Source organism: Hippocampus guttulatus, chromosome 10 (assembly GCF_054856545.1).
Source record: "Hippocampus guttulatus isolate MCC_2025c chromosome 10, RoL_Hgut_1.0, whole genome shotgun sequence".
NCBI classification, from domain to species: Eukaryota; Metazoa; Chordata; class Actinopteri; order Syngnathiformes; family Syngnathidae; genus Hippocampus; species Hippocampus guttulatus.
The window spans coordinates 18,690,001-18,713,687 of record NC_141270.1 but is presented as its reverse complement, the minus strand read 5'-3'; the positions used below and the strand labels follow the sequence as shown (position 1 = coordinate 18,713,687).

Sequence of the window (23,687 nt, the reverse complement as noted above, 5' to 3'; positions counted from 1 at the left end):
GCACACTGAGACAGACACTATTTGTCAGAGCTTATTTTAGTTTGCATAACACTGCTTTTTTTTCATCATGTATTGAATTTTCAGATCTTTCTGGTAGTTGAGGTGCTCAAAACCGTATTCAAGCAATTATGCATTGCACAAGTTTTTTGAACCCATTTTTAGTGACGTTATTTCAAGATATGTTGTAACTCAAGGTTGTTTTAAACTAAAATAATTTCATTTTTATTTTAATAATTTAACAATACCACCCATGAACCCTATTTGTTTTCTTTATGTGGATGGTCCCACCACCACCTCACACCCCAGTAAAATACCAAATATCACTTTTTCAGCTATGACCACAGGGATTTTAGCAAGGGGCTGTGTTGGTCGAGTACATTCGAAATTGGTTGAAAAAGATGGTGTGAGAAAGCTGAGGGTTAAGAATCTTGATTGTGGGCAGGGAGAAAATATAGCCTGACAACATTCATAAGACTCAGCATTGTTCATTCATTATTTGCACTTACGGTTCCTTCTATCAACCCCATCAGATCTTCAAATAAGAGAAATACCACACAGTACAATGCTCTGTGATGGCATTGGTTGGAAACGAGAAATACAAATGACCACGGGCCTATTCCATTCAGACGGCCGACATAAACATAGTTTTTTTTAGCCTGCCTCCACTAAAGCAATCCATGGCATACTCGACCGACTACAGTAACCTGTACTTTGCGGGGTCATGGCACCAAGTGCTGCCATGAATAATGAGAAATCAGGAGTACTTGATGTAATTTACTCTGGAGATGGAACCTGTTTTCAGAGAACCACACTGTGACGTGATGATTGTGTTAATGATTTTGGAATACAATCATTTGTGTTAATGATTGTGGAATACAATCATTAACACAATCATCACGTCACAGTGTGGTTCTCTGAAAACAGGTTCCATCTCCTCTTTTTTTTTTAATACCCAAAAAGAGGAGATGGAACCTGTTTTCAGAGAACCACACTGTGACGTGATGATTGTGTTAATGATTGTATTCCAAAACCAAAAAGAGGAGGATGGCCTGATTAAGCCTTACCAAGATTTGTCGACCAAGGACTAAATACTTTTCTGTAGATTTCCCCCAAGTCCTTGCGGTAGTGTGTGTGTGGTATTTGCTTCATGCAGGCCCCAAATATGGACCTTGTGGAGGAATATTTTCCATGGTCACCAAGGTTATCAAGGAAATGAGAAGTCACCAGCTGACTGTTATCTGATTGTGTTATTTGCTTAGTGTAATCCAGGGTGAAACTGTCTGTCATAATTTTCTTAACACTCTTTTGCAATATATATATACATTTTCCCATTAAACTGTAAATTGATAGTAAGCACTATTTTGTGTCTTTGTAGTTCTGGATATGGCACGTCATGTGCCCCTGTATCGGGCATTACTGGAGCTGCTTCGGGCCATCTCAACCTGCACATCCCTCGTCCCTCTGCTGCTTCCTTTGTCTGGTGACCGAGGGCAGGATGAAGAAGAGGAGGATGAAGAACACTCGGAGGGGCAGACTTCTGTTGGAATGCTGCTGGCCAAAATGAAGACATGCGTCGACACGTACACGAATCGCCTCAGGTGGGACTTGCATGTGTCTCGCTGCAGTATTTTGTTAGGAACTGAAACCTACAGTTAGTAAAATAATTAATATGAGACATGGGACCTACAGTTAGTAAAACAATTAATATGAAACATGGGAAGACTAGAATGCAGTGTTGGTTTTCCAAAACAGAGTTCGGAGGAGTCTTTATTGTTATTTTTTGGGGGGGGGGGGGGATTAGATCACAGATTGAATTTTCACTTAATGATGCAAAATTTCAAAATTGACCCTGATTATCAAATAAATCGAATGTTGTCGGCCTGATTGTCTCATATCTACGAGGAAACACCCATTTCAAAATTTTGAGTATTATACTCAGTGCTACATTATGAATAAATGTATATTTGTGTATTACAGGTCAAAGAAAGATAAAAGCAAAGGCGTTGTGAAGCCAGATAGCTCAGACCCAGAGCCTGAGGGCCTCACTCTTCTTGTGCCCGACATCCAGAGGACAGCTGAGATAGTCTATGCTGCGACGACGAGCCTCCGGCAAGCTAACCAAGGTAGATGCACGTGCCTATTTCTATTTTACTACTGTTGCAGCAAATTTCACATTGTTTCTCATCTGTGTGAGTTAAATCTTAAAGGGCTACTGAAGTTATTTTACCATTTGCAGTTGTTAAAAGTTTGTCTATAATGAATTAGATTTCCTCATTATTTTTAATGTTCAATTGACACCTTGGACACTCAGTTACCTGACCCCTGAGTACACATTATGCCACTTCCTGTCAACAGAAAGTGGTAAAAGGCGTCTTTAAAGGTGTTAAGTGTACTTGGAAAAATAAAGAAGCTATCAAATTTATTACAGTATAGACAAAATATTAACTTTTTAGTGCGGAAAATGGCTGGATAAGTAAAGTATCCCTTTTCCTTTTTATCACCGAAAATGGCTAAATAAATTTAGTATCTCATTAAGTCTGACTTCTGGGGCACTACTATAAAACAGCGCAAACCAAACTTCACCATGTGTTTGCCTTATTTTAGTCTGGCTCTAAATTGGCAATCCTCTTCATTTCACACTTTGTTCTTCTTCATCCTTAGTGTAAGGACACAGAAATTGACACTTTATTCAACCCAAAAGTACTCAACTTTCATAACTTCTGACTGTAGGTCATATATTCAGAAGCAACCAAGGCCAACCATGAACGTGTTCAGAGTTGATCATTGACGGTTAACTTTGAAGTAAAAAAAATCCAGCATGTACAATATTACACGACACATTTTCCTCATTTATTCTGTGGAACATGAAGCAACATCTCGAGTTGGATTTGCACTTGTATGACATAGAGGAGAGCATTTAAAAAAGCTTCCACACATGTATGTAGCTTTTAAACAGAGACAGTTAAGGCACGGTGAGTCCATGACAATGACTCGAAGCAGAAAAATGCAGAAAATAAGAGTCTTCCAAAAAAATTAGTCATCTTAATAAAGTAGCAGATGAATGAAATCTCGACTGCACACCAAAACATTATATGTGTCCCTCATTACCTTGTTGCCTGACAGTACTCTTAATTATCCCCCAACCGCGCATTCAAGCTAGACAGAATTTTAATGCTCTGCCCATATAAATAGCGAGCCAACTGATCACTGAGGTGCAGAACTGACTATTAAACAGTAAAAGTATGCGGGGTGTGGGGATAGAGATCAATGCTATATTACTTCCCTTTATGAATTCCATCTGTTTAAGGCCTCACAAATCACATCATAGAATTTTTTTTCAATGTGTACCTTGCAACATGAACCCCTTGACAAATTAATAATCATTTAATTAGGGGAGTTCTCTTGAGGAATGTATCTTTAAAAAACATGATCTCAACCAAATTTCTGCCCTAAGTGCTTAGGCTGCTTTCAAACTAATTATAGTGTCTGACATACAAAACTCACGTAAAAAAAAAACAACAAAAAAAATTAAGGAAAAATATACAAAATTCATTTTCCCAGTCATGTATCAAGGTAATTTCACCCATCCGCCATCTGATGTTGTCAGCCAGCACAAATCACAATTCTCAACCAGTTCCCTACAAACTTGATCTTTTTATTTTCATACAGATATTTAAGTAGTCATTCTGTCCAGAAAAATAACCTTATAAGTCCAGCGAGGCTATGACATGACGTAGTTTCCATGGCCGCAGTTGGGCACACAATTGTATTACACTCCAACCTGTTCATCTCTGCTCGCAATACATCTTGTTTAACAGAGAGGAAATTGGTTGAGACTTCAAGAAAGGTATCAAGCAGACCCAAGCCCCTTTCTATCCTGCGTTCTCTTGAAGAAAAATACGTTGCTGCCATGAAGAAGCTGCAGTTTGGTGAGACCATTTTTTCATGTTTATTTGCAAGCAGTTGTTTTTTTATTTGTTTCTGTTTATTTACCGTATTTTCACGACCATACAGTGCACCGTATTAAAAGGTGTTGTGTCTGTTATTTCTGTATTTAACACATACACAAGACATATTGTACTATTGCGCACCGGCATGGTAAAACGTACGCAAGCTTAAACAATACGACAGCATTATGCATGCTCGCGTGTGTTTTTAAAAAGGCAGTGGGAGCTAAGATAAGATATTTAAACCTTTATTAGTCTCGCAAAGCTGAGTTTGTATTGTACATTTTTAACAATTTTTTTTTTGATCAATCCTCATTATTATATCCATCAAAGTCCTAATCTTCTGTATCCGAAATGAACAGCTGAGCAAGTTCACAACCAAGCCTGCCAGGTTCCCTTGCATCATTGTTAACGTCAATCTCGGCTCCTCAGAAATGATACCTTTTGCCTAAACTCCAACAACATTACAAGCAGACACGTGAACCCGAGCATGCACAGTCCGTTCACAAATGTTGGCGTAACTCACCCAACACTGCCTCTCAGTCGAAGGAAAGCTGTGTTCTCCATCACTCCCACGCCGCTCGCAACTTCACTTTCTGTCCATTCCTATGGCAATCAAGTGCAAGAGTAAAAACTGGCTTCACGTGCCCCGTTGTGCGTATCGGTACCGTGCTGGTCGCCTTCTTCTCAACAGTGTTGTTCACCGAGAATATCGAAAGTGAACAGCACCACATCCATGTAGGCTTTTTCTTGTATTTCAAAATGCAAGGTATTTATATAGTATGTTAAGTGTCCCTCATTACTCGCCGTACCCCAAGTGGGTAAGCTAGGACCTACTTGGGGCATGCTTTTAGTGTCCTCTTTCACGCCCACCCTTCCCACTTTAATGTCTGCATGCAGTCCTCAGTTACGTCCGCCTTTCCTCTGTACAAGCAAGGTGTCGGCTCAACATCACTCTGTCAAGCGGACCCATCATTGAAGTCACACAACAGCATTCACAGATTTTGGAACTCGTTGCATATTATTAGGCGCCCCATCCATTTTGGAGAAAATTTGAGACTTTTATGTGCGTCTTATGGTCGTGAAAATATGGAACTGTAAACATATGCCATTCTCTCTAATATGATCATCCTGCGTTGTGTTATAACTCAGAAATAAAAGAACACATTTGGGCCCATATAACATTGGGCGAGAAGCGGGGTACATCCTGAACTGGTTGCCAGCCAATCGTAGGGCACCAAACAACCATCCACACTCAAATTCACACCTAGGAGCAATTTAGAGTGTTCAAGTTTCTGGCACCCAAACGTTTAGACGTGCCCAAATTAAATGAAACTTTAAACATGATACAATTTTGCTCATAGATTCCTCTAACAATTAACCTATAATTTTAGGCTTCATTACAATATTGAATTGATTTTTTTCAACCTCCATCTCGAGTAATTTATAAGTGACTCCTGACAAATGTATGCTGGCATTTGTTTGTGGTTGAAGAATTTAAGCAGCTCAACTTGGCTGTGCCTATTTTACTTTCTTGCTCAACGGGGAGAATTCTCATGTTTTTACTTTTTTGCCAAGTCAAGCACCAAAAGCCTCAGAAGTAAACACCGTCCAACAAAAGAAAAAGTGTTGAGCTTTTTCATCTATAGTTGACATTGGCACAACACAAGATCTTTTGATATCACAAGCTAAGGCCGACAGGTGGTATGAATATAATGAAACTTAAATGCAGGTTGACAATTCGAGCCTGTGAGCCTGAGGCAGGGCAAACAATCCCACGCACGCAAGTGGAAATCGCTGCATGCGTTTGTAGATTTCACCACACGCTGATATGCCGCTGCATATGTAAAGAAGAAGATCAAGAGCATGTACAACGGGAGAGGGAAGAGAGTCCCTAGAATTAGGGCTGGATGATTATGGAAAAATATTCACGATTACTTGATTACTGATTAATCACTGATGAATAAAAAAAAGATTATTCCTTGATTTCAAAACTGAGTATTTATTCAACTACTAAAATTCAACTACCGGAACTCCAATCGCTCATCATAGTATCATGCCAATTCATCCCTATACATTGAACACTTCATTTTTGAGCAATCTTATTGTCGGGTACAAAATGAACTTGTAAATATCATGTGAAATTCAAGCCTCTTGCATTTTCATTCTGCCACATCCACATTTTTGTTGCCTTGCATCTTTGCCTTGAACAAGCATTACACCTATGCCGTTATCACATTTATTTTATCTTATGTTATTTTCACAAGTCTTGGGACTTATTGTGCTAATTTGAGATCTTGGAGATTTTATTTTGTTCCATGCCATGTGGAATTGTGTGCTTGTTCGACAACAAAACAAACAAAAATGCAAAACAAAATAGTCCTTGCAACTTTGTATCCTTGGAAACTCAACTTAAATATGATTCGAAATGACTGTTTTTAGGCATAGTACAATGTACATGCTTGCATTTACTATTTTCTTTCATTTCAAACAGATGCTAAAAGCATTGAGTAGCTTGTCATTCTTTTACTTTGGCATAAATACTTTGATTCCTTTCACAGTCCACTTAATTGGAGACAATTTATGCTATAATTAATTCCTGGTTGGGCGGCCCGGTCGGCAGGTAGTTAGTGCGTAGACCTCACAGTGCAGAGGTTGTGGGTTCGATCCCGGCTGCGGCCTTCCTGTGTGGAGTTTGCATGTTCTCCCGGGCCTGCGTGGGTTTTCTCTAGGTACTCCGGTTTCCTCCTACATTCCAAAAACATGCATGGCAGGTTCATGGAACACTCTAAATTGTTCCTCGTTGTGGGTGTGAGTCCGGATGGTTGTTCGTCTCTGTGTGCTCTGCGCTTGGCTGGCAACCGCTTCGGGGTGTCCCCCACTGACTGCCTGAACACGGCTGGGATAGGCTTCAGGCCGTCCCCCCCCGCGACCCTTGTGAGGATAAAGCGGATCGGAGAATGAATGAATAATTCGTGGTTAGGAGCTTTTTCCTGTAATAAGACACAACTTGAACACACTTTTCTCTCTATTCAGATACTTTTGAAATGGTATCAGAGGATGAGGATGGGAAGCTGATGTTCAAGGTCAACTACCATTACATGTCTCAGGTGAAGAATGCCAACGATACAAACAGTGCAGCCAGATCCCGTCGTCTTGCCCAAGAGGCTGTCACCCTTTCCACCTCTCTGCCTCTGTCATCTTCATCAAGTGTCTTTGTACGCTGTGATGAGGAGAGACTGGACATCATGAAGGTAAACCTGGCAATATGATATATTCAACCAAGTTATGTACGTATATATTCTTAATTATGTGCATGTTTTCCACATATCACACTATTGGATCAAGTAAAATCTGAGTGAAATCTTAGGATCAGATCAATTATAAATGTGTTTATGAACATGCTTAATCTATCTGCTTATCACAATCAGTTGTTTCACAATATAAAATAAAGTAGGTTGAAAGTTTATCCTGTAAAAAAAACATATTTTTTCCACTTTGAAGTCATAGATGTTAAGATGACGAAAGTTGGAAGTTGAGAAAATAAATCACCAGAATTGCTTTTCCTCCCACTTGCCTCTCGGGGCTTATGAGTTGTCTACACAGCAACATCAGCAAAAAGTTGCCTGACCTTTGACGCGTCAGTATACCCCTGTGACTCCCCCCTGAAGCCATTGCATTTATTCCAACCAGTGTCTTTATTGTCTTCAGAGACTTCCACAGCAGATTTAAGTGCAGAAGCATCGAATTGTTAAACCTGAATGTTCAACATCAGAATACACCTAATGCATGAACAGCTCCTCATATATTTTAAAGAGATCTTGTTGTCTAACAATGTATAAAAGCTCTTTTACCACATTATTTTAATCATTTTCATGGAAGAAATTTAGTTTGCGTCCTAGAAACTACCCCCCAAGTTCTTCTTGAGTGAATCCTTCTTTGTTAAGCGGGGTTCAAGACTGTGAACAAAATGCTCGTAAATCAGGCAATTTTTCAGTGTCTGTCAGTAAAACTTTCATCCAGTCACACAGAGCGAGTTCATGTTTTCATGCTCACTCAGTTTAAGACGTGGTTGAAAGTCGCAGTGTGTTTTTACAGTGCTGTAGCCAGCTTCATCCTACACTCTCTCCTGTTGCAGTGACAGAGTGCCGTCTCCTTCTCTCTGGGTGCGTTCGGAAATAATCTTCGAGCACGTTCTGCTCCACTCCAACTGTATGGAAATCCTTTTTTATTTCCCCAAATGTGTCATTTGATTTTTCAGAGTGTATCTAGAGCAGCGTGCTCTGGATGCTCCCAACTGAGGACACGGGACGGGGCGCCAGTGCGTCATTACAGATGGAAACAGTTCAAGCATAAGCTATCACTTGGTTATCACGCAGAATGTGTTCGGATATAATAAGAGGAGAGCGCGCTCTGCCTCTCCAAACACACCTGATGTCACAGGTGGCTGCTTTTTCCGCATAGGTCACGTGCAGGTGCGAACACGAGTATGGTGAGCCGATCGCTACACATCGGATCACCATACACGCGTACCACATATACGCACCGCAGACCGGAATGACAACAAGCATTTTGCTCATTAGAACAAGGACTTTGCACATTCTCTATTTCTCATTTTTAACAAAATGAGAATAGAGCAATGCGTGCTGGGGTGAAAGAGAGCCTGTGAACGTTCCCAAATCAGACGATACTGATGATGAAAAGTGCAGTGAGATATCAACTGAGCAGCAGGTGAAGAAAAGAAAGGTTGCTTTTAATGGCTTAACTCTCAACACAAAACAGATTTATGTCCTGCACACTGACAACCTTTTTTGGCTTGTGTACCCGGAACCTTTTGGTCATACCATTAATGTTGATTTTCCAAAAGTAGGGTATAACAGACATTTTTAAAATAATAAATTAAATAAATTTCTTTTTCATAGGCCTTTTCCCCCCAAACTCAAATGTTGCCATGAAAATGAATAAGTAATCTTCAAAACAAATCAAAATACAGTAATCTCTCATTTTTTGGAGTTAATTGGTTCTGGAACACCTCCCCGCTCCCCTGCAAAAAGTGAGAAACCATAAAGTAGGATTTGAAGATGTATCTTTTGCATTTTACTCATCACAATAGTGAAGCTCACACTGGAGCTGAGGCCAACTTGTAGTGTCCACCACTGCGGTGGTCTTCATCACTTTTCCACAGCTGCCCAAACGTCAAATGTGATAGTCAGCAAACTGATGAATTGAACAGTCAAGCCCCGGTTTATAGGCATGTCACTTTCAGAAAAGCCTTCCCAAAGCAGCTTATACTACCTGCACACATCTGAGATGGAATCACACTTTCAGATAAGACTGGGCAACAGCAGATTTTAATCCGAGATGACTTTATGCATCCCTAAATCTGTTTTTGACCTTTACTTTTTTCAAGCACATCGGAGTTTTCAAATATTTTCTTTTTGGTTTTCCAAGTTTTACCTATAAGACTTGCACAATATGGATTTTGCCATGCATTGTCATTCATAGCGATGATGTTGCAGGAAAAAAATAAACATGTTGCTGAATCCATAACCCTTAATTCATAAATATTACTAAATATATTACTAAATAAGAAAACCTTTATTAGTCTCGCAATGGAGAAATTCCCAATTCACAGCAGCAAAGTTATGAAAGGAAGAAGTAGATTACATATGATATTACTGTTTTTAAATCAGCAGGGGGAAAAAATAATCTAGAGAAGTTAACGTGCATCTCTGATGGAAAAACAACACATATTAAAAATGTGTTAATCACTGTATTCAGATGCATGATGACATCAGTGCTACAATGACTTAAAAAAAATAAGGATGGGTGCCTTTCACATTTGAACAGGATCGATACTGGTGCTTCATCATGCCAGTTTTCTGGATTTTTGTGTGTGTGTTAATGGTATTAAATTTGAATTTCTTTCACAGTGAAATCTCTAAATGTTTCAAATCAACATTTATCTTCCAGAGTTAAGATGCCTTACAAGGATGATTTATAATAACCTTAAACATCACTAAAAACCCGCAATATAGCAGAGCACAAAGATGAACGACATAACAGAATGGTGTGTACTTTTTTGCACTTAATTCTTTTTTCCACTGTTGATTTAATTTGCAGGTTCTCATCACTGGCCCAGCAGACACCCCATATGCCAATGGTTGCTTCGAATTTGATGTGTACTTTCCTCAAGATTATCCCAATTCACCTCCTTTGGTGAACCTGGAGACAACCGGTGGACACAGTGTGCGCTTTAACCCTAATCTCTACAATGATGGCAAAGTGAGTGGAAACATTTTGACACTGTTTGGGCATTTTGGAGGTACAGTTAAATGCCATAGGACTGGGCAATATCAAAGTATAATTGAACCCCTTCATGGTAACTGTTTATATTATGATATAAATTAAAATGTGCAGTCGAACACAGCACCCTCAATAGACTAAAATTAGCCGAGTGGTGACCATATGTTTATTTTCTCATTTATATGTATTTTAAAGCTTTATACATACAATACAAAATATTCATGTGAGGTTTATTTATTTATTTGTCCGTCCATACTATACTGTAGTATCTGTGAGTTTAAATGTATGTATGATTATAGAGTTGGCTGATTAGGAATTCAGTGACTCAGTATCAGTTGTGGCTTCGCAGGAGCTCTGACAGGCTGCGTTTGGATGTACTTGTTACATGTTCCTCTTGTTACAGTTTATTAAATAAAGCATCTGAAAGTGTACCGATGGCTTTTGACTACCTGCGATGGAAACAGTGGAAGGCCACATGAAATTAGCTAACGATGTTTACCGTAGATGTGCAGCTGTGTAAGCCAATTCTGCTTTGAAATGGATACTTTATCCTTCTCATCAAAATTGAACATACCGCTGAATCGAGAACTTTGACACGTATGAAATAGCCAAGAGTTGGTTACTTTTATTTTAGCACACACTTTATTTTCAGCATAATTAATGTGTATAACGATGGTCCCACATTGTCTACTCATAAATATTGGCAAACGTAATTTAATAAAAGATATAGCGCCTCATTGAAGGGGCTTGTAAACTATGCCCATGTTTTGGCTTCCTGAATGGAGCTGTCTGTGCATCGCCTGCAGCCTCTCATCTGTGTTGAGTGTTAGTGACTGTGTGTCAATGTCAAACTATTGTAGAACAACTGAGTGCGCACCCTGCGTCGCACTACTGAAACTTTAATGAAAGTGGGATTCGTGTGGCGTCCTGTTTGTGGATTAAAGTGGGGTGGAAATGAAGGACTGAGTATAGAAATGTCCAGTGTGCGTAGTGTACGCCAGCGTCATCGTGTGCGCTGACAGGGTTAGAGAAGTGCGCAATCGCCCACGCGCGTAGTTAGAGTGAACATTGCTCTAAGAACTATTTTGAATAATAATAATCATAATAATGGCGCCAACTCTGTTCCTCAAATTTTGCCTTTCAACATTGTCATAAAGAGAATAAATAAGTTAACTGATATAAATTTGTTTTTTTCAACCTCACAAAAAATGTCCTCAATCTTCTTTTATTAATGCTGACAACATATTTTTACTTGACACGTACCGTATTGTACTGAGCAGCCAGGACCGACATTTATTGCGTTCCACTGACGCAATGTTTCTTGACTGGCTCTCTGGTTGAGGCTGAAGACTCGTAAAAAGGATGACATAATTAACCTGCTTGAATATGTATAGTAAATATATGTAAGGATCTTACTCCTCCGCTTCTTACATGCTGGGGGGGGGGTTGTTTTTTTTTTTTTTTAACTTGACATTTGGAATCGGACATCCACATCCTTCTCAGTAGCCCTGGCTGCTTCGCCTTTCCATTTAGGAAGGTCCAAGGTGCTTCAGTTCACCATCTGTTACACTTCATTAGGCAGCTGCTCACAGTCCCCATGTATTTCCATAATAGATCTAGACAGCTGCTATAAGACATACTCGGGGCATCCCACATCAATGGTACAGCTTGGACAAAGCAGGAAGCAATTTAGTACACAGATGAGAGGGACAGTTGATTAAATGGCGGTGGAGGGCGAATGTCATAAGAAGCTTGTTGCGGAAGGGTTTGATCAAATTCTCTTGGACAGCTTTTGTCCTGACCATGATCCTTGCATTATGTTTAAATCAATCAAAACATTTTCCAGATTAAATATGCCACATTTCTAAATTAAATCTATCAAATTCATTGCAAGCTCAGGTATGGTTTATGCAAACTTGAATTACAGCATTTTAGCACAAATCTAAATAAAAACAGATCATTGAAATTAAAAACAAATCTGCAAGCCTGAATTTTCCAAAGTTCCTTCAATTCTCAGCAAAATTAAAAAAAGCTGTTTCGTTGATTATTTTTTACCGACAAATTGAATGCCTTAGAAAATTTCATTTGCACATCAGGGTTGAACATCTTTAGGGATTTTCGCTTTTCCTTTGCCAGTTTAGTATAATCTGTATAACTCAAGAATTTATAACGTATACAACGCATGACTCTATATTTTGGAATAAATGAAGTTCATATGCCACACATCACTTTTTGGGGGGGCTGTACAATGAAATGTTCCACACTATCTGCATAATTTAGTTGTATTGGCATGAATAAAATAGCATGTGGTACAACCCACCAATCGTATTCCAAGCAATTGACACAGTAAACCTCTCTCAATTTTACAGTATATACTGGGCTGATTAGATGAATTGCAAAAAGTCTATCCTGATTTTTGCCATTTGTGTTTCTGTCAGGTATGTTTAAGTATCCTCAACACATGGCATGGGAGACCAGAGGAGAAGTGGAACCCACAAACCTCAAGCTTTCTACAGGTGAGTTGAACATCCATCATGACAGTCACCTGCTTGAAAAGATCCACGGTGCTGCTGTCCCAGTCTTGCGTCACGAGATTTTATCACTAGTCTGTCATTACACTACCAGGCGCAATGTATTTATGGGCTTAGTGTTGTGAAAGCTGACTTTTTAGATCCTATTGAAAGTTGATGATTTGTTTCAGTTTGTGGCGTTTAGTAAAACATGACATTATGTTTGTATAAATAAAACAATTGCCTGGTTGAAAACACACAAAATGATGGCGATGCATGGCCAGCGTTGATGTAAACTCTGTTTTCTCCGTGATTAATCCCGTTTATCATCAACTTTTGGGGTAAATGTATGATGTGTTTGCGTTTTCGGGTGGAGTGATAGGACGTGGCTCTTTAAAAGCTGCTGTTCTTTCAGGAGCCGCTCAAAAGACTGAATCTTTCTGAAGCATTATTTTAAAACATCACTGTTTTACTTATAAAATAAGCACTTGGATTAGTCATACATAACTGAGGATTTCATACTTAACCAGGGATGGCACTAGGTCGTAAACCTCTTCGCCAAATGTGGCTGAACAGAATCAAAAGTCTAGCCACACTTAATTGTAGTTATCCATGACATCACGTTTATGTTTTGCCGCTGTCACTTTAGGTGCACTGCACTTAGATGCACATGGCAATACACCAAAGACCCAATGGCATTGTCAAAGAAAGGGAATCTGTAGCGCCCGGACCAGCATTTTAAAATGGCACACACAAGCTACGATAGTGATGTTTCGGCACTCAACATGCTACAAAATGCGTCCCTGGCATAGGCTTGACCGAACAGCTTTTCCGCCTGGCTTCGGTTGCCTGTACAATAGTGTACTGACTGTTTTCCAACTGAAGATAATAAAAAAGAAAACATATCAGTCAATTTGTCTGTTATTTGCCATTGTGCTGCAGGTGCTAGTGTCAGTGCAGTCCCTCATCCTGGTGGCTGAGCCCTACTTCAACGAGCCGGGGTACGAGCGCTCCCGGGGGACTCCGAGCGGCACCCAGAGCTCACGGGAATACGATGGCAACATACGCCAGGCCACCGTAAAATGGGCCATGCTGGAACAGATGCGCAACCCATCACCATGCTTCAAAGAGGTAGGATCACAAAAGATTCAACAACTGTGTAAACATTGCGAATGCCAGCTGCTTGCTTCTACAAGCGGAAGCAAAGCCATGAGTGTGGAAAACAAGCAGGTGCCCTTAGCTTTAAGACAGTGAAGGCATTTGAAATTGCAGGGACAGAAAATCTCTATGCACACATGGACAAATTGCCAAACAAACAACTATACTGCAGCCCCTGAGACTTCTGAAGCAGGCTATCCAAGTGTTGTTGTTTGAGACGCCACTGCTGTTAGAGAGCTCATCTGCATTCATCAACACTCATTGTAGCTCGGCATGCTTATTTTACAATTCAGGCGTGGTCAACTCCCATTTTTTTAACACATTTTATGTAGTAACAGTGATAATTTTACAGTGTAACCCCAGCGAGTCCCAGGGACTCGCTGATCAGAAAAGTATGAGTCCCATTATGCATTTAGAGAGTCCCAAGTTTCGAATTCTGAAATGGTCTACTTATTCAATTGCATAAGATAATAACTCAACCAACAACAATATACATTGATCATAGCTTTATTTCTTATAAACAAATGCTGCAAACATTTAATTAATTCAGGCATACAAGATTTGCTGAGAAATAGGTTCTTATTTCATCCCATGGTTCAGTCTTTTTCTTTTGTTGTTGTTCAAGTTTTTCAGTAAAGTTGTTCAGTATATAGGTCACCTCAAAGCTGGAAAAACTTTTGAAATGATTCATCTTGGCCTGATTGTATAACATATTTTGTTGTTATAACAACTTTTGATGGCGGCGTGGACACCCGCAGCAGCTCCTCTTGTTTTATGTTGTCTTGAGAGGGAAGAAATTTCATCTGTGCTGTACAGCACATTTGACAATAAAGTTGTATCCAATCACAAAAATCTGTGGTTGGGGGGGGGGGGGGGGGGTAATATACACTGAAGCATATTATATTCCAGGTATCACTGGAGTGAAAATATTCCATATTGTTTATTAAACTAAAAATGGGATGGTGTTGATGCCATTTTATTTTTAGTAATTGTGTGTGAGAAAGGAGTGCCTAACTAGTGCGATAATGGGAGATGTGGAGGATGCGGCACAAGCGTGAATTGCACAGCAGCAGCTTGTCAGGTGGAATTAAGGACAATCGGTTCTGTTCTAAAATATTGATGCCAGAGGGGGAAAGAATAAGTATACACTTGGACCTTAGTGTGTGAAATGTGTTTGTAAACTGGGTGTGTATGGGTGCCGGCTCATAGTTCCATAATGCTCAGTTCAACAATATCAGGGTCAGCATCACGGCTATGACCATTTGATTTAAAATCATAAGTTGTAACAGATTTTCCTGGACAATGGCACTGCGGATTGCATCTTCCTTCAAGTATAGTATTATTTGACTGATGTTAAAAGCCTGCACTCATGGAGCAGGCATCCAGGGTCTGCGGTAATGTCTGTGTCGTTGCATCCACCCTTGTTGAGATCGTCCGGATCGGGCTTGGCAGGGTCGCCCGGGAACCCCCCGTTCCCTCATCAACAGAACCGTAAAAGGTGGAGCTTATCGACATTCCAGTTTTTAATCATTCAGCCCCGTGGCCAGTTTAGTACCGAGGTTCGGTTCTCATTGCTGGAGATGTTTTGTCAACCTCAGGCTTTAAACGTCGATGCCGTGTAAGAAAGTTGACATATCAGCCTGATGGTATCCGCTAATTGTATGTAAGTGTTCGTTCGCTGGTACATTACCAGAAGCTTCAGTCAGGAAATCAAAATCAAGTATCAAGTACAACTTTATTGTCAAATGTGCAGATGAAATTTCCTCCCTCTTAAACAGACAACAAGGGGAGCCGCTGTGGGTGCCCGCACTGCCATCAAAAGAACACTTAACATAAAATGACAAAATAATACAACACAACACATAAAACACACAGTCTGGCCATCTTAACCACTTTTCCTCCATTCACTTTGTTGTTTGAAGCAGTAATAGATGAAAGAGGAGCGAATCAAAGTGTCGTTTTCACCAGTGGATCAAAGACGTCATGCTGAAATGTGCACAAGTTTGCTACAAGCTAAGCTTGAAAGCAACAAGAAGCTGTAACATCCATTAACGAAAAAGAGATTGGCTCTCCTGTCCCATGTAAATCCGCTTCAATTCCAAGCCGTGACTCCCAGTTCCACATACGCATCGGCGCTCTGCGCTGACGCTCCTTTCTTCTCATCGTCGGCTCCTCAAGCCATGCATCCATCCAGCCGCAGACTGTCCACCAGCACCGACCTTTTCGCTGAACAAAGCGGGGCTGTGAAAATGCTGCCTATTTTAGGTGCAAGACACAAGCACCCCGGAGCTGTCCAGGAACGATAGTCAAATGGCGCCGACATTCCTCCCAATCAAAATCAGTGCTGGTACAAGCGTGCCGCCGAGAAGGTGCAACCACCAAGCACAGATTCTTCTCCTTTGACGAATGTCATGGCCAAAAATGCTGAAAACAGTCCACATCACGTCCACACGACGTAACAACAAACACAAAGTGACAAAACAAACACAAAAACAACAAAAAACGCAAGGCTCTTGAAGAGCACTTGCACGGCTGCCTACTCAGGCGACAGCTTGTGAAAAAAAATGAGTTGGTTGGCTGCCTCAGTGTGTTACTGATTGGAATATGTGAAACAATGAATAATAACTAGATAACAGTGATGTGATTCACTCCTGTCCTTGACCCGCCAACCGACAGACAGCTTCCGCATATCCATCCCTTGGCTCGTCTTCCCCTCGTGGTTGCCCTGTGGAATAATGAGTGGACAGCATTACCTTAAAGGTCACTGAGTTTATCTGGTCGTCAGGGATCTTCCTCTGCCAGTGGACTTCATCTGCGACTGCACGTTTCCTTCATGTGTGCTCGTGTGCTTCTCTGTGTGTGTGTGTGTCGGAGTGTAGTGTTCGCATCGTGTGTCTTTGCATACTGTGATTGACGGCCATGTCCAAATACCAAAAGTCAAGTGGTTGTTTGTCGCCACTACACGGAGCCTCGGGGAAAACATCCTTTTTTTTAACCTCAATATGTTTGCCATGTCTGCTCATGATGTCGGCCATGTTCTTGTCGTTGAGGTTTTTGTCACAAATCCTGTCTTGGCCTTCGGCAGCTGCTCAAATTTGCCATTTTTTACCACACATCAGTGACCTTGAAACATTCATTCTAAGATAGGGAAACCATCACTCACCTCAGTGGATGTAACGCAGGCGGCGGGTGGAGGGAAACGAGGATGAGCTGGGAAGTTGTGACTGTGATGGATAGAGCGGAAAAGGACGTGGAAGGAAGATGGAGATTAAAGTGGTCCACCAACCCTCTCTGCTGCTGCTTTTGCAGCAAATCAGCAGTGACCACACCTAATGCAGCAGTTGGGCAGCAGATCAAGGGTGACACACATTCTCTGCTCACCGCCACCAGCAAGCTAGCTGGAGGATAGAAGGGTGTAAAACCAGCGAACCAAAGTGACAATGAAGCGAACATGATTGATATTTCTGGAGTACGGTGTTGAAGATAAGATGTCAAAATATGACTTAAGTCCCCTTGGTAATAAACCGTCTCTGAGCTTTGTCGAAAATAGAAGAAAATAGATTCCGTCCATGCTTTGTTTGACACACTCGGTCTTCACTCTCTGTGCTTTATTCTTTTGTTCTTGTTTAGCCTCGGACTACATATTCAACTTACTCCAGCAGTCGTATGACAGCTGTTGCCCTGTTACTACTTTCAATAAAATCTAACCACCATCAAGGGACTCGGGCAAATACCTGTATATATATATATATATATAAGTTTCTGAACATAACTGAGCGTTTTTTACCACTGTTATTTCATCTACTGAAGAGACACAGTAAGATAAGGAGACAGATGACCTGAATTGCCCAGGGAATCAGTTGACAACATGACGTGGAGTCCGAAGGACATTTAAAGCTGAGCTAATCAGGAACTATTCACTTGGCCTCAACTTTACACGTGACACACAGGCCACACATGAATAAAAACATTTAGTCAATAATCTACTACAAAATGCCTACAACTGACAAAATTTGTTCTTCATATATTTTAATTAAGTTCATTCCTCACTGAATGGAACTCTAGGCATGATGGTAAAACACTGAGTGACCACAGTTGGGTAGTGGATTTCAGTCATATTCGATTGTTTTAGATTTGATCGTGTTAACAGGGGTGCGCATTAAAATAAGAGCGTGTTCTCAGATGAGCAGCAGAGGTTTGTTGTTTGGTGCTCATTTTTTTCCTGACTCACCAACCTCATGAATGAACGTGAATATTTACTGCACATCTGGGCAAAGTAAGGCCCCCGCGGGCAACATCCAAAAAAGTCAACAAAGAGCGCCAACACCAACTGTGGTCCTCACATTAGCAACAATTTTATTTCCTGCACAGTGGAGGGAGGACAGGAATTTGCCTTTGTAATGATTTGGTCGTTAAACTGTATAAGAACAACTAATACTATAGTGGTGTGTGCTCATGTCAGCATACTTTAAAAGTAGAGGAAAAAATATGGACACTGTTGACATCTTTGTGTGCGTGAGTGACTGAATATTTATTAAAAAGTAATTTAATGTCATTTTGATGTGTGGCTTTTTTTACCCACCCAATTTGAATAATAATTTTCTAATTAGAACAAGCAATAGCGGGTTGCACAACAAGCAACACAATTACTACCCCTGCACACGCGCACGTGCACACACACACACACACACACGGGGAATACTTGTGAAAATGTCTCTTCATCTTCCATGGCGTGACATAATGTCATGAATGTCAATAAAGATGTATAGTTTTGTTGTATTGGGACGGCCTGGCTCCGTGGTAAAATGGTTGTTTCCCAAGCCAGAGGTTGGGGGTTCTATCCCCGGCCATTGCAACCTTCTCGAAGTGTCCTTGAGCCAGATACTGAAACCCCATTTGCTCCTGATGCTGCTTCATCTGTAGGTAAATGAGGAAACGGTGTAAAGCGCTTTCAGTACCAAAGGTAGAAAAGCCATTTACCATTTGTATCGTATCGTATTGTATGGTTGTCTGTGATTGGATCGTCGTACCCTGTTGGCGTGTTGTTTCCCACAGTGTCACGTTCTTGTGTTTGCAGGTGGTCCACAAACATTTTTACCTGAAGCGAACGGAGATCATGTCTCAGTGTGAGGAATGGATCGCTGACATTCAGCAGTACAGCAGTGACAAGAGGGTTGGGCGTACAATGTCCCATCATGCTGCAGCGCTAAAGGTATTGTAAAGGAATTTCGAAACGCAGACCTATCGAAACACATTGACAGTTGTCTGTAACATCGTCACATGATTCCATTGTGACGCAAAAACATATGTCAGTCTTAATTTTCATGTGGACTTGGCAGCGACCCGTCCTCAAAGTTTAGGTTGAGTTATTGCGTAATAATGATAACAAACTACCCAAAAACCTAACTAATGCTAATCCAAAAATCCCACTCACCTTTGTGCTTAGTCGGGATGCGAATAAATGACAATATTTGAGCTTTAAATGGTTTAACACGCCTTGCTATTCACTGTTGACCAGCCCAAAGTGATGTCCGTCTCTCACCACAAGACAGAGATTGCCTGCAGCCTCCAACTCATCCATAACTCTGAACAGGATAAATCAGGATGAAGTTTGAATTGAAATAAACCCAACGTCAGAGAGAATTTCAATTGGAATAATTAATCTACAATACAAGTAAAGTGAGTCTCTAGTTTGGTCATGAAACAGTCCGGGGACCCCCGTTTGAAACAGCCTGTGCAGCGGTGCCTTGAGATCCAAGTGACCCGGCTTTTAAGGTTCTCAAGATAGCGTATTTTCCTCACGATATGGCGCTTTGGAGGAGGTTGACATCCTGAAGCCCAAATAAACATTAATTTCAACATGCAACTCATCCCCATGAACCGTGCACTTTTTCTAAAGTTGCATTTTTCCGTTTCCATATACTGTATAGCAGGGGTCCCCAACCTTTTTTGCCCCCACGGACCGGTTTATGTCAGACAATATTGTCACGGACCAGCATTTAAGGTGTGGCGGATAAATACTACAAAATAATATGGCAAGAGCTGCATGAACACTGTGGTGTTTTCGAGAGATAATAATAAACACGAGGAGCGTCTAATCTGGCCGCAACACTCTGATCGCTATGCTAATGTTTAATGCCTTCAAAATATGATATAACGCAAATTCAAAGTGCATGAAAATGTCAACTCACCACAATGCTGAATCAGTGCGAGCCCCAAGCTTGATTTTCTGCAACCGGGCGGTCCCATCTCGGGCTAATAGGAGACAATGACACCTGAAGTGTGTGCTTTATGTCGAGTCTACTTCGTAATTATGTTTTAGTCGCCGTTGCTGCACAAAACCCCCGCCTCTCACAGGTAGCATGTCAGAAATAGCAACCGTGCTATTGTGGCGATCTCAGAGTATTCAGCCATAACTTGAATCCAGAACATTGGCAGAGTTGTTGTCTCGAACGTACTTTTAAGGCCGCCGTCATTTGCGATCTCGAGCAGGTTTTTTTTACTCATTTTGCGAGCTCTTGCGTATTGTTTTGAAGTAATCGGTCACGTGACGGAGAAGAGTGGCTTGACGTGCGTAAAGAGTGACACAGACGGATGTAACGGAGAATCGGGTAATTTTCCAAATAAAATATCTTTCGCATTCCAAAATAAATACAATGGAATTAATGTAAGTTCTTATTGTGCGGCCTGGTACCAAATGCCCGGTCCGCAGACCGGCGGTTGGGGACCCCTAGTGTATAGGGTGCACTGCATTATAAGGCGCTTAGAATAGAAGCAACAATAGTGGCGGGGGTTGTGTTGTGCATCCACTAGATGGAACTACACTAAAGGGAATACACTATATTGCAGCTTTATTTATACTGTATAGCACTTTCACAGGCACTGCAGCTGTAACAAAGTGCTTTGCAGAACATTTAAAATACGGCGTCCAACAAGTCAGAAAATTAATCGATATAGAAGGTGCATCGGATTAAAAGGCGCACTGTCAGCTTTTGAGAAAATGGAATGCTTTTAGGTGCGCTTTATTGAGCAGAAAATACAGGACAAGCCGTCATTTGAGTTTTTTCAAATTCTAAGTTGTCTTGCAAGCGCAATCTTGGGAAAATGAGTGTTATATGATGGCAGTAAATCATTTCGCTCACTAAACAAATGGCAGCAGTTTGGCAGATAGTGACCATTTCATCAAAAAAGAAGCATCAAGCTCTCATTTACTCACATTCTGCCGAATCATAAAACAGAGAATTGCATGCGTTTAAATAAATAAATAAAAATGACTTGATCTTTTTAATATGATGTGGATGACAAGGTCATCACGTGAACATCCACTGAAGGCTGATGGGGTCGTCCTGGTAAGATGGCACCACTCACAGTGCTTGCCTTTCACTAAATGGATTATATTGCAATCAAAAACAATCCAAATTGTTGAATGAGCTGATTTTATTGTGAGCAACCGCTGCTCCGAGGTTAGATGTGTCACCAAAGCAAAAATAATAGTATCAAATTGACTGTTTTGCCTCATCTAATTGTTGACACAAAAAGGTGTTTTTCTCCGGATTTTGGGGCAAGGCGATCTATTTTCTACTGCTGATTACTCGAGAATTGAATAGGGTAGAATTCAACTTTATCTCTGGTAACAGAAGAGTCTATTCTTTCATTTGGTAGATTTGATGTAATGATTGAACACGATAAGCTGTGGGTCTTGGAAAAATCACTCCCTAAAGTGTTCTTAAATGTCTGTTTCCTCTCGGGTTGTGATCAGCGCACATGTCTGGCATTGAATGAGTTCAAAGCAGCTGATATTTGAAGCAACACATGTAGACAGTACTCACTCTTGGTGGCCAAGACGAGTACACCAGAAGGAGCAGCACACTGAATTGCATTGCAGCATGATACCGAGATGCACAAACTGTTTCATGCTTTACATTCTATTTCATTATGACGTAACTCTGTTTTTATACGGTACAAACATTTTGAGTGCTATTTTTCGTTTGTGCGTGCGTGCGCACGTGTTGCATACATGCGTTGTCATACCTCATCATTGCTGTTTTAAAAATGTGCTGTAACTTTTAAATTTGATTTTGTTGTTCTTTTCCTCCCAAGTGCAGTAGTGTTCAGCATTTCCAAGAACCCTTGAAATTGATTTCCGACATGTTTGTTTTTGGATGCAGCGACACACAGCTCAGCTCCGAGATGAACTACTGAAGTTACACTGCCCCGACGGTCTGGAAGCAGACGGCGACGAGTTCTCGGAGAAGAGCGCTGCCCTCATTCTCCGAGAGCTGCCCGGTCACGATTCGGAGAAGCCCGGCAGTAGTCAGGACGAAGCCAGCGGTGAGGGCCAGCTATGAGTCTTTGCCTTGCCGGCGCCTCGGAGCGGATGGTTACTTTGAAGAGAGAAAAAAAAAAGAAAAAAGACTTGAGGCTTTGGAGCACAAGCCGCCATTTTGTCCATATTTGTATGTAAAGATCTAGTAGTATAATAGTGGAACGCGTGGGGATGTGAGGAACCACAACGCCATGAGAACTCTGAACTATGCTATGCCCGTCATGAAAACAGTCAACAAAGACTTTTATTTACTTTAAAAAAAAAAGCGTGTAAACATTTTGTGCTTTGGATTTTTTTTTGCCCCCAGTTGTGAAATAACCACTGATTGGTATGTTATTAAACTTGTTTATAAATACATAATGGCAGAGAAAAATTATATAAGGGAAACTACCTTTAGAGATGAATGTTTACTAAATTTAATTTTTTTTTTCTTCTCCGATCTTTTGGACTGTTTGAATGACAACTGATGTTATTGAGAATATAGGGGTCATTCTTAAAGGAACATATTTAAAAGAATTGCAGCAATGAAGAGGAATGAAATAAGGAAAACACTACAGAGGAAAAGGAGTCAAAAGACAAAAGCCCCCTTTGGTCACACGTCGCTTCATTTGATATCTCTGGGATCATATCCACTTCAATAAAAGCTGACATCCTTAAACGTTATCTTCTCCCTCGTCCAAACGCTGGAAAAACATTATGGATCATGAGACTGCGTATCACGTCCATGTGTCATTTGAAGGCTTGTGCATGTTGTAAGTGTGTCTTCTGTGCGTGTGCAACAATCCTTGTGAGATACAAAGCTGTGATGTGCCTTTGAGTGACTCCATAACACCAAATACTCCAGTACACAGTGTACCTTTCCTGAGCTTCTTTTGCTGTTCCTACCCAATGATGATTGTGGATTTTGCGCCATCTGACAAATAGAATTGCTTGGAACAATTTTAATTTTTTTTTTAATGTTAGAACTCCAGTGAACAAAAAGATGCACTTTCTATTTTAATCACTCCCTAGAACAGCCGCTTAATCCTTTTGCTAGGACATTAAATGATGCTTGAAAGTATGCATCGATTGTGCCAATGCTTTTTTTTTTTTTATTGTCCATTTTCCATGTGCAAGACTTTGGCGTATTACTGAAGATGAAGAATTCCTGCTTTGTGCGTCACAGGAGACAGGAAAGGTCAATCTATTGCTCAAATCCACATGACTTGAACGTAAAATGAGTAAATGCGCTCCAGCAGCAGTACTTGATGCTGAAAAACACTGTCGTAACGTGTTCGTACAGTAAATGGTTTGAAGGGTGCCTGTGGAGAGCGCTTTGAGCGTTTTTTGATATCCATGAAAGAAAAAAAGCATGAGTAAGATGCTGAATTATCTTAAAGGTGAGGGTGAAGCATACTTGTACATGCACACTGAGCTGGATAGCAATTAGTCATTTACTAT

The 23,687-nt window shown here is 40.7% G+C and overlaps 2 protein-coding genes across 4 annotated transcripts in view; both read left to right on the top strand.

The window, feature by feature from the left end:
• Positions 1–23,307, top strand: part of birc6 (baculoviral IAP repeat containing 6) — a 96,457-nt gene extending 73,150 nt beyond the window's left edge. For all 3 annotated transcript variants that reach the window (XM_086122514.1, XM_086122513.1, XM_086122512.1), the window contains exons 65-73: positions 1,376–1,598; positions 1,978–2,123; positions 3,819–3,929; positions 6,984–7,201; positions 10,071–10,232; positions 12,692–12,769; positions 13,706–13,894; positions 18,999–19,133; positions 22,090–23,307. In XM_086122514.1, the coding sequence (XP_085978640.1) occupies positions 1,376–1,598; positions 1,978–2,123; positions 3,819–3,929; positions 6,984–7,201; positions 10,071–10,232; positions 12,692–12,769; positions 13,706–13,894; positions 18,999–19,133; positions 22,090–22,269 (1,442 nt within the window). In that variant the 3' untranslated portion in view covers positions 22,270–23,307. The remainder of the gene's footprint in view (positions 1–1,375; positions 1,599–1,977; positions 2,124–3,818; positions 3,930–6,983; positions 7,202–10,070; positions 10,233–12,691; positions 12,770–13,705; positions 13,895–18,998; positions 19,134–22,089) is intronic.
• A 144-nt stretch (positions 23,308–23,451) lies between these two features.
• Positions 23,452–23,687, top strand: part of ttc27 (tetratricopeptide repeat domain 27) — an 81,265-nt gene continuing 81,029 nt past the window's right edge. The window contains exon 1 of the mRNA XM_086122516.1: positions 23,452–23,687. This exon is cut by the window's right edge and continues 1,754 nt beyond it. The gene's annotated coding sequence lies outside the window, so the exon portion shown is untranslated.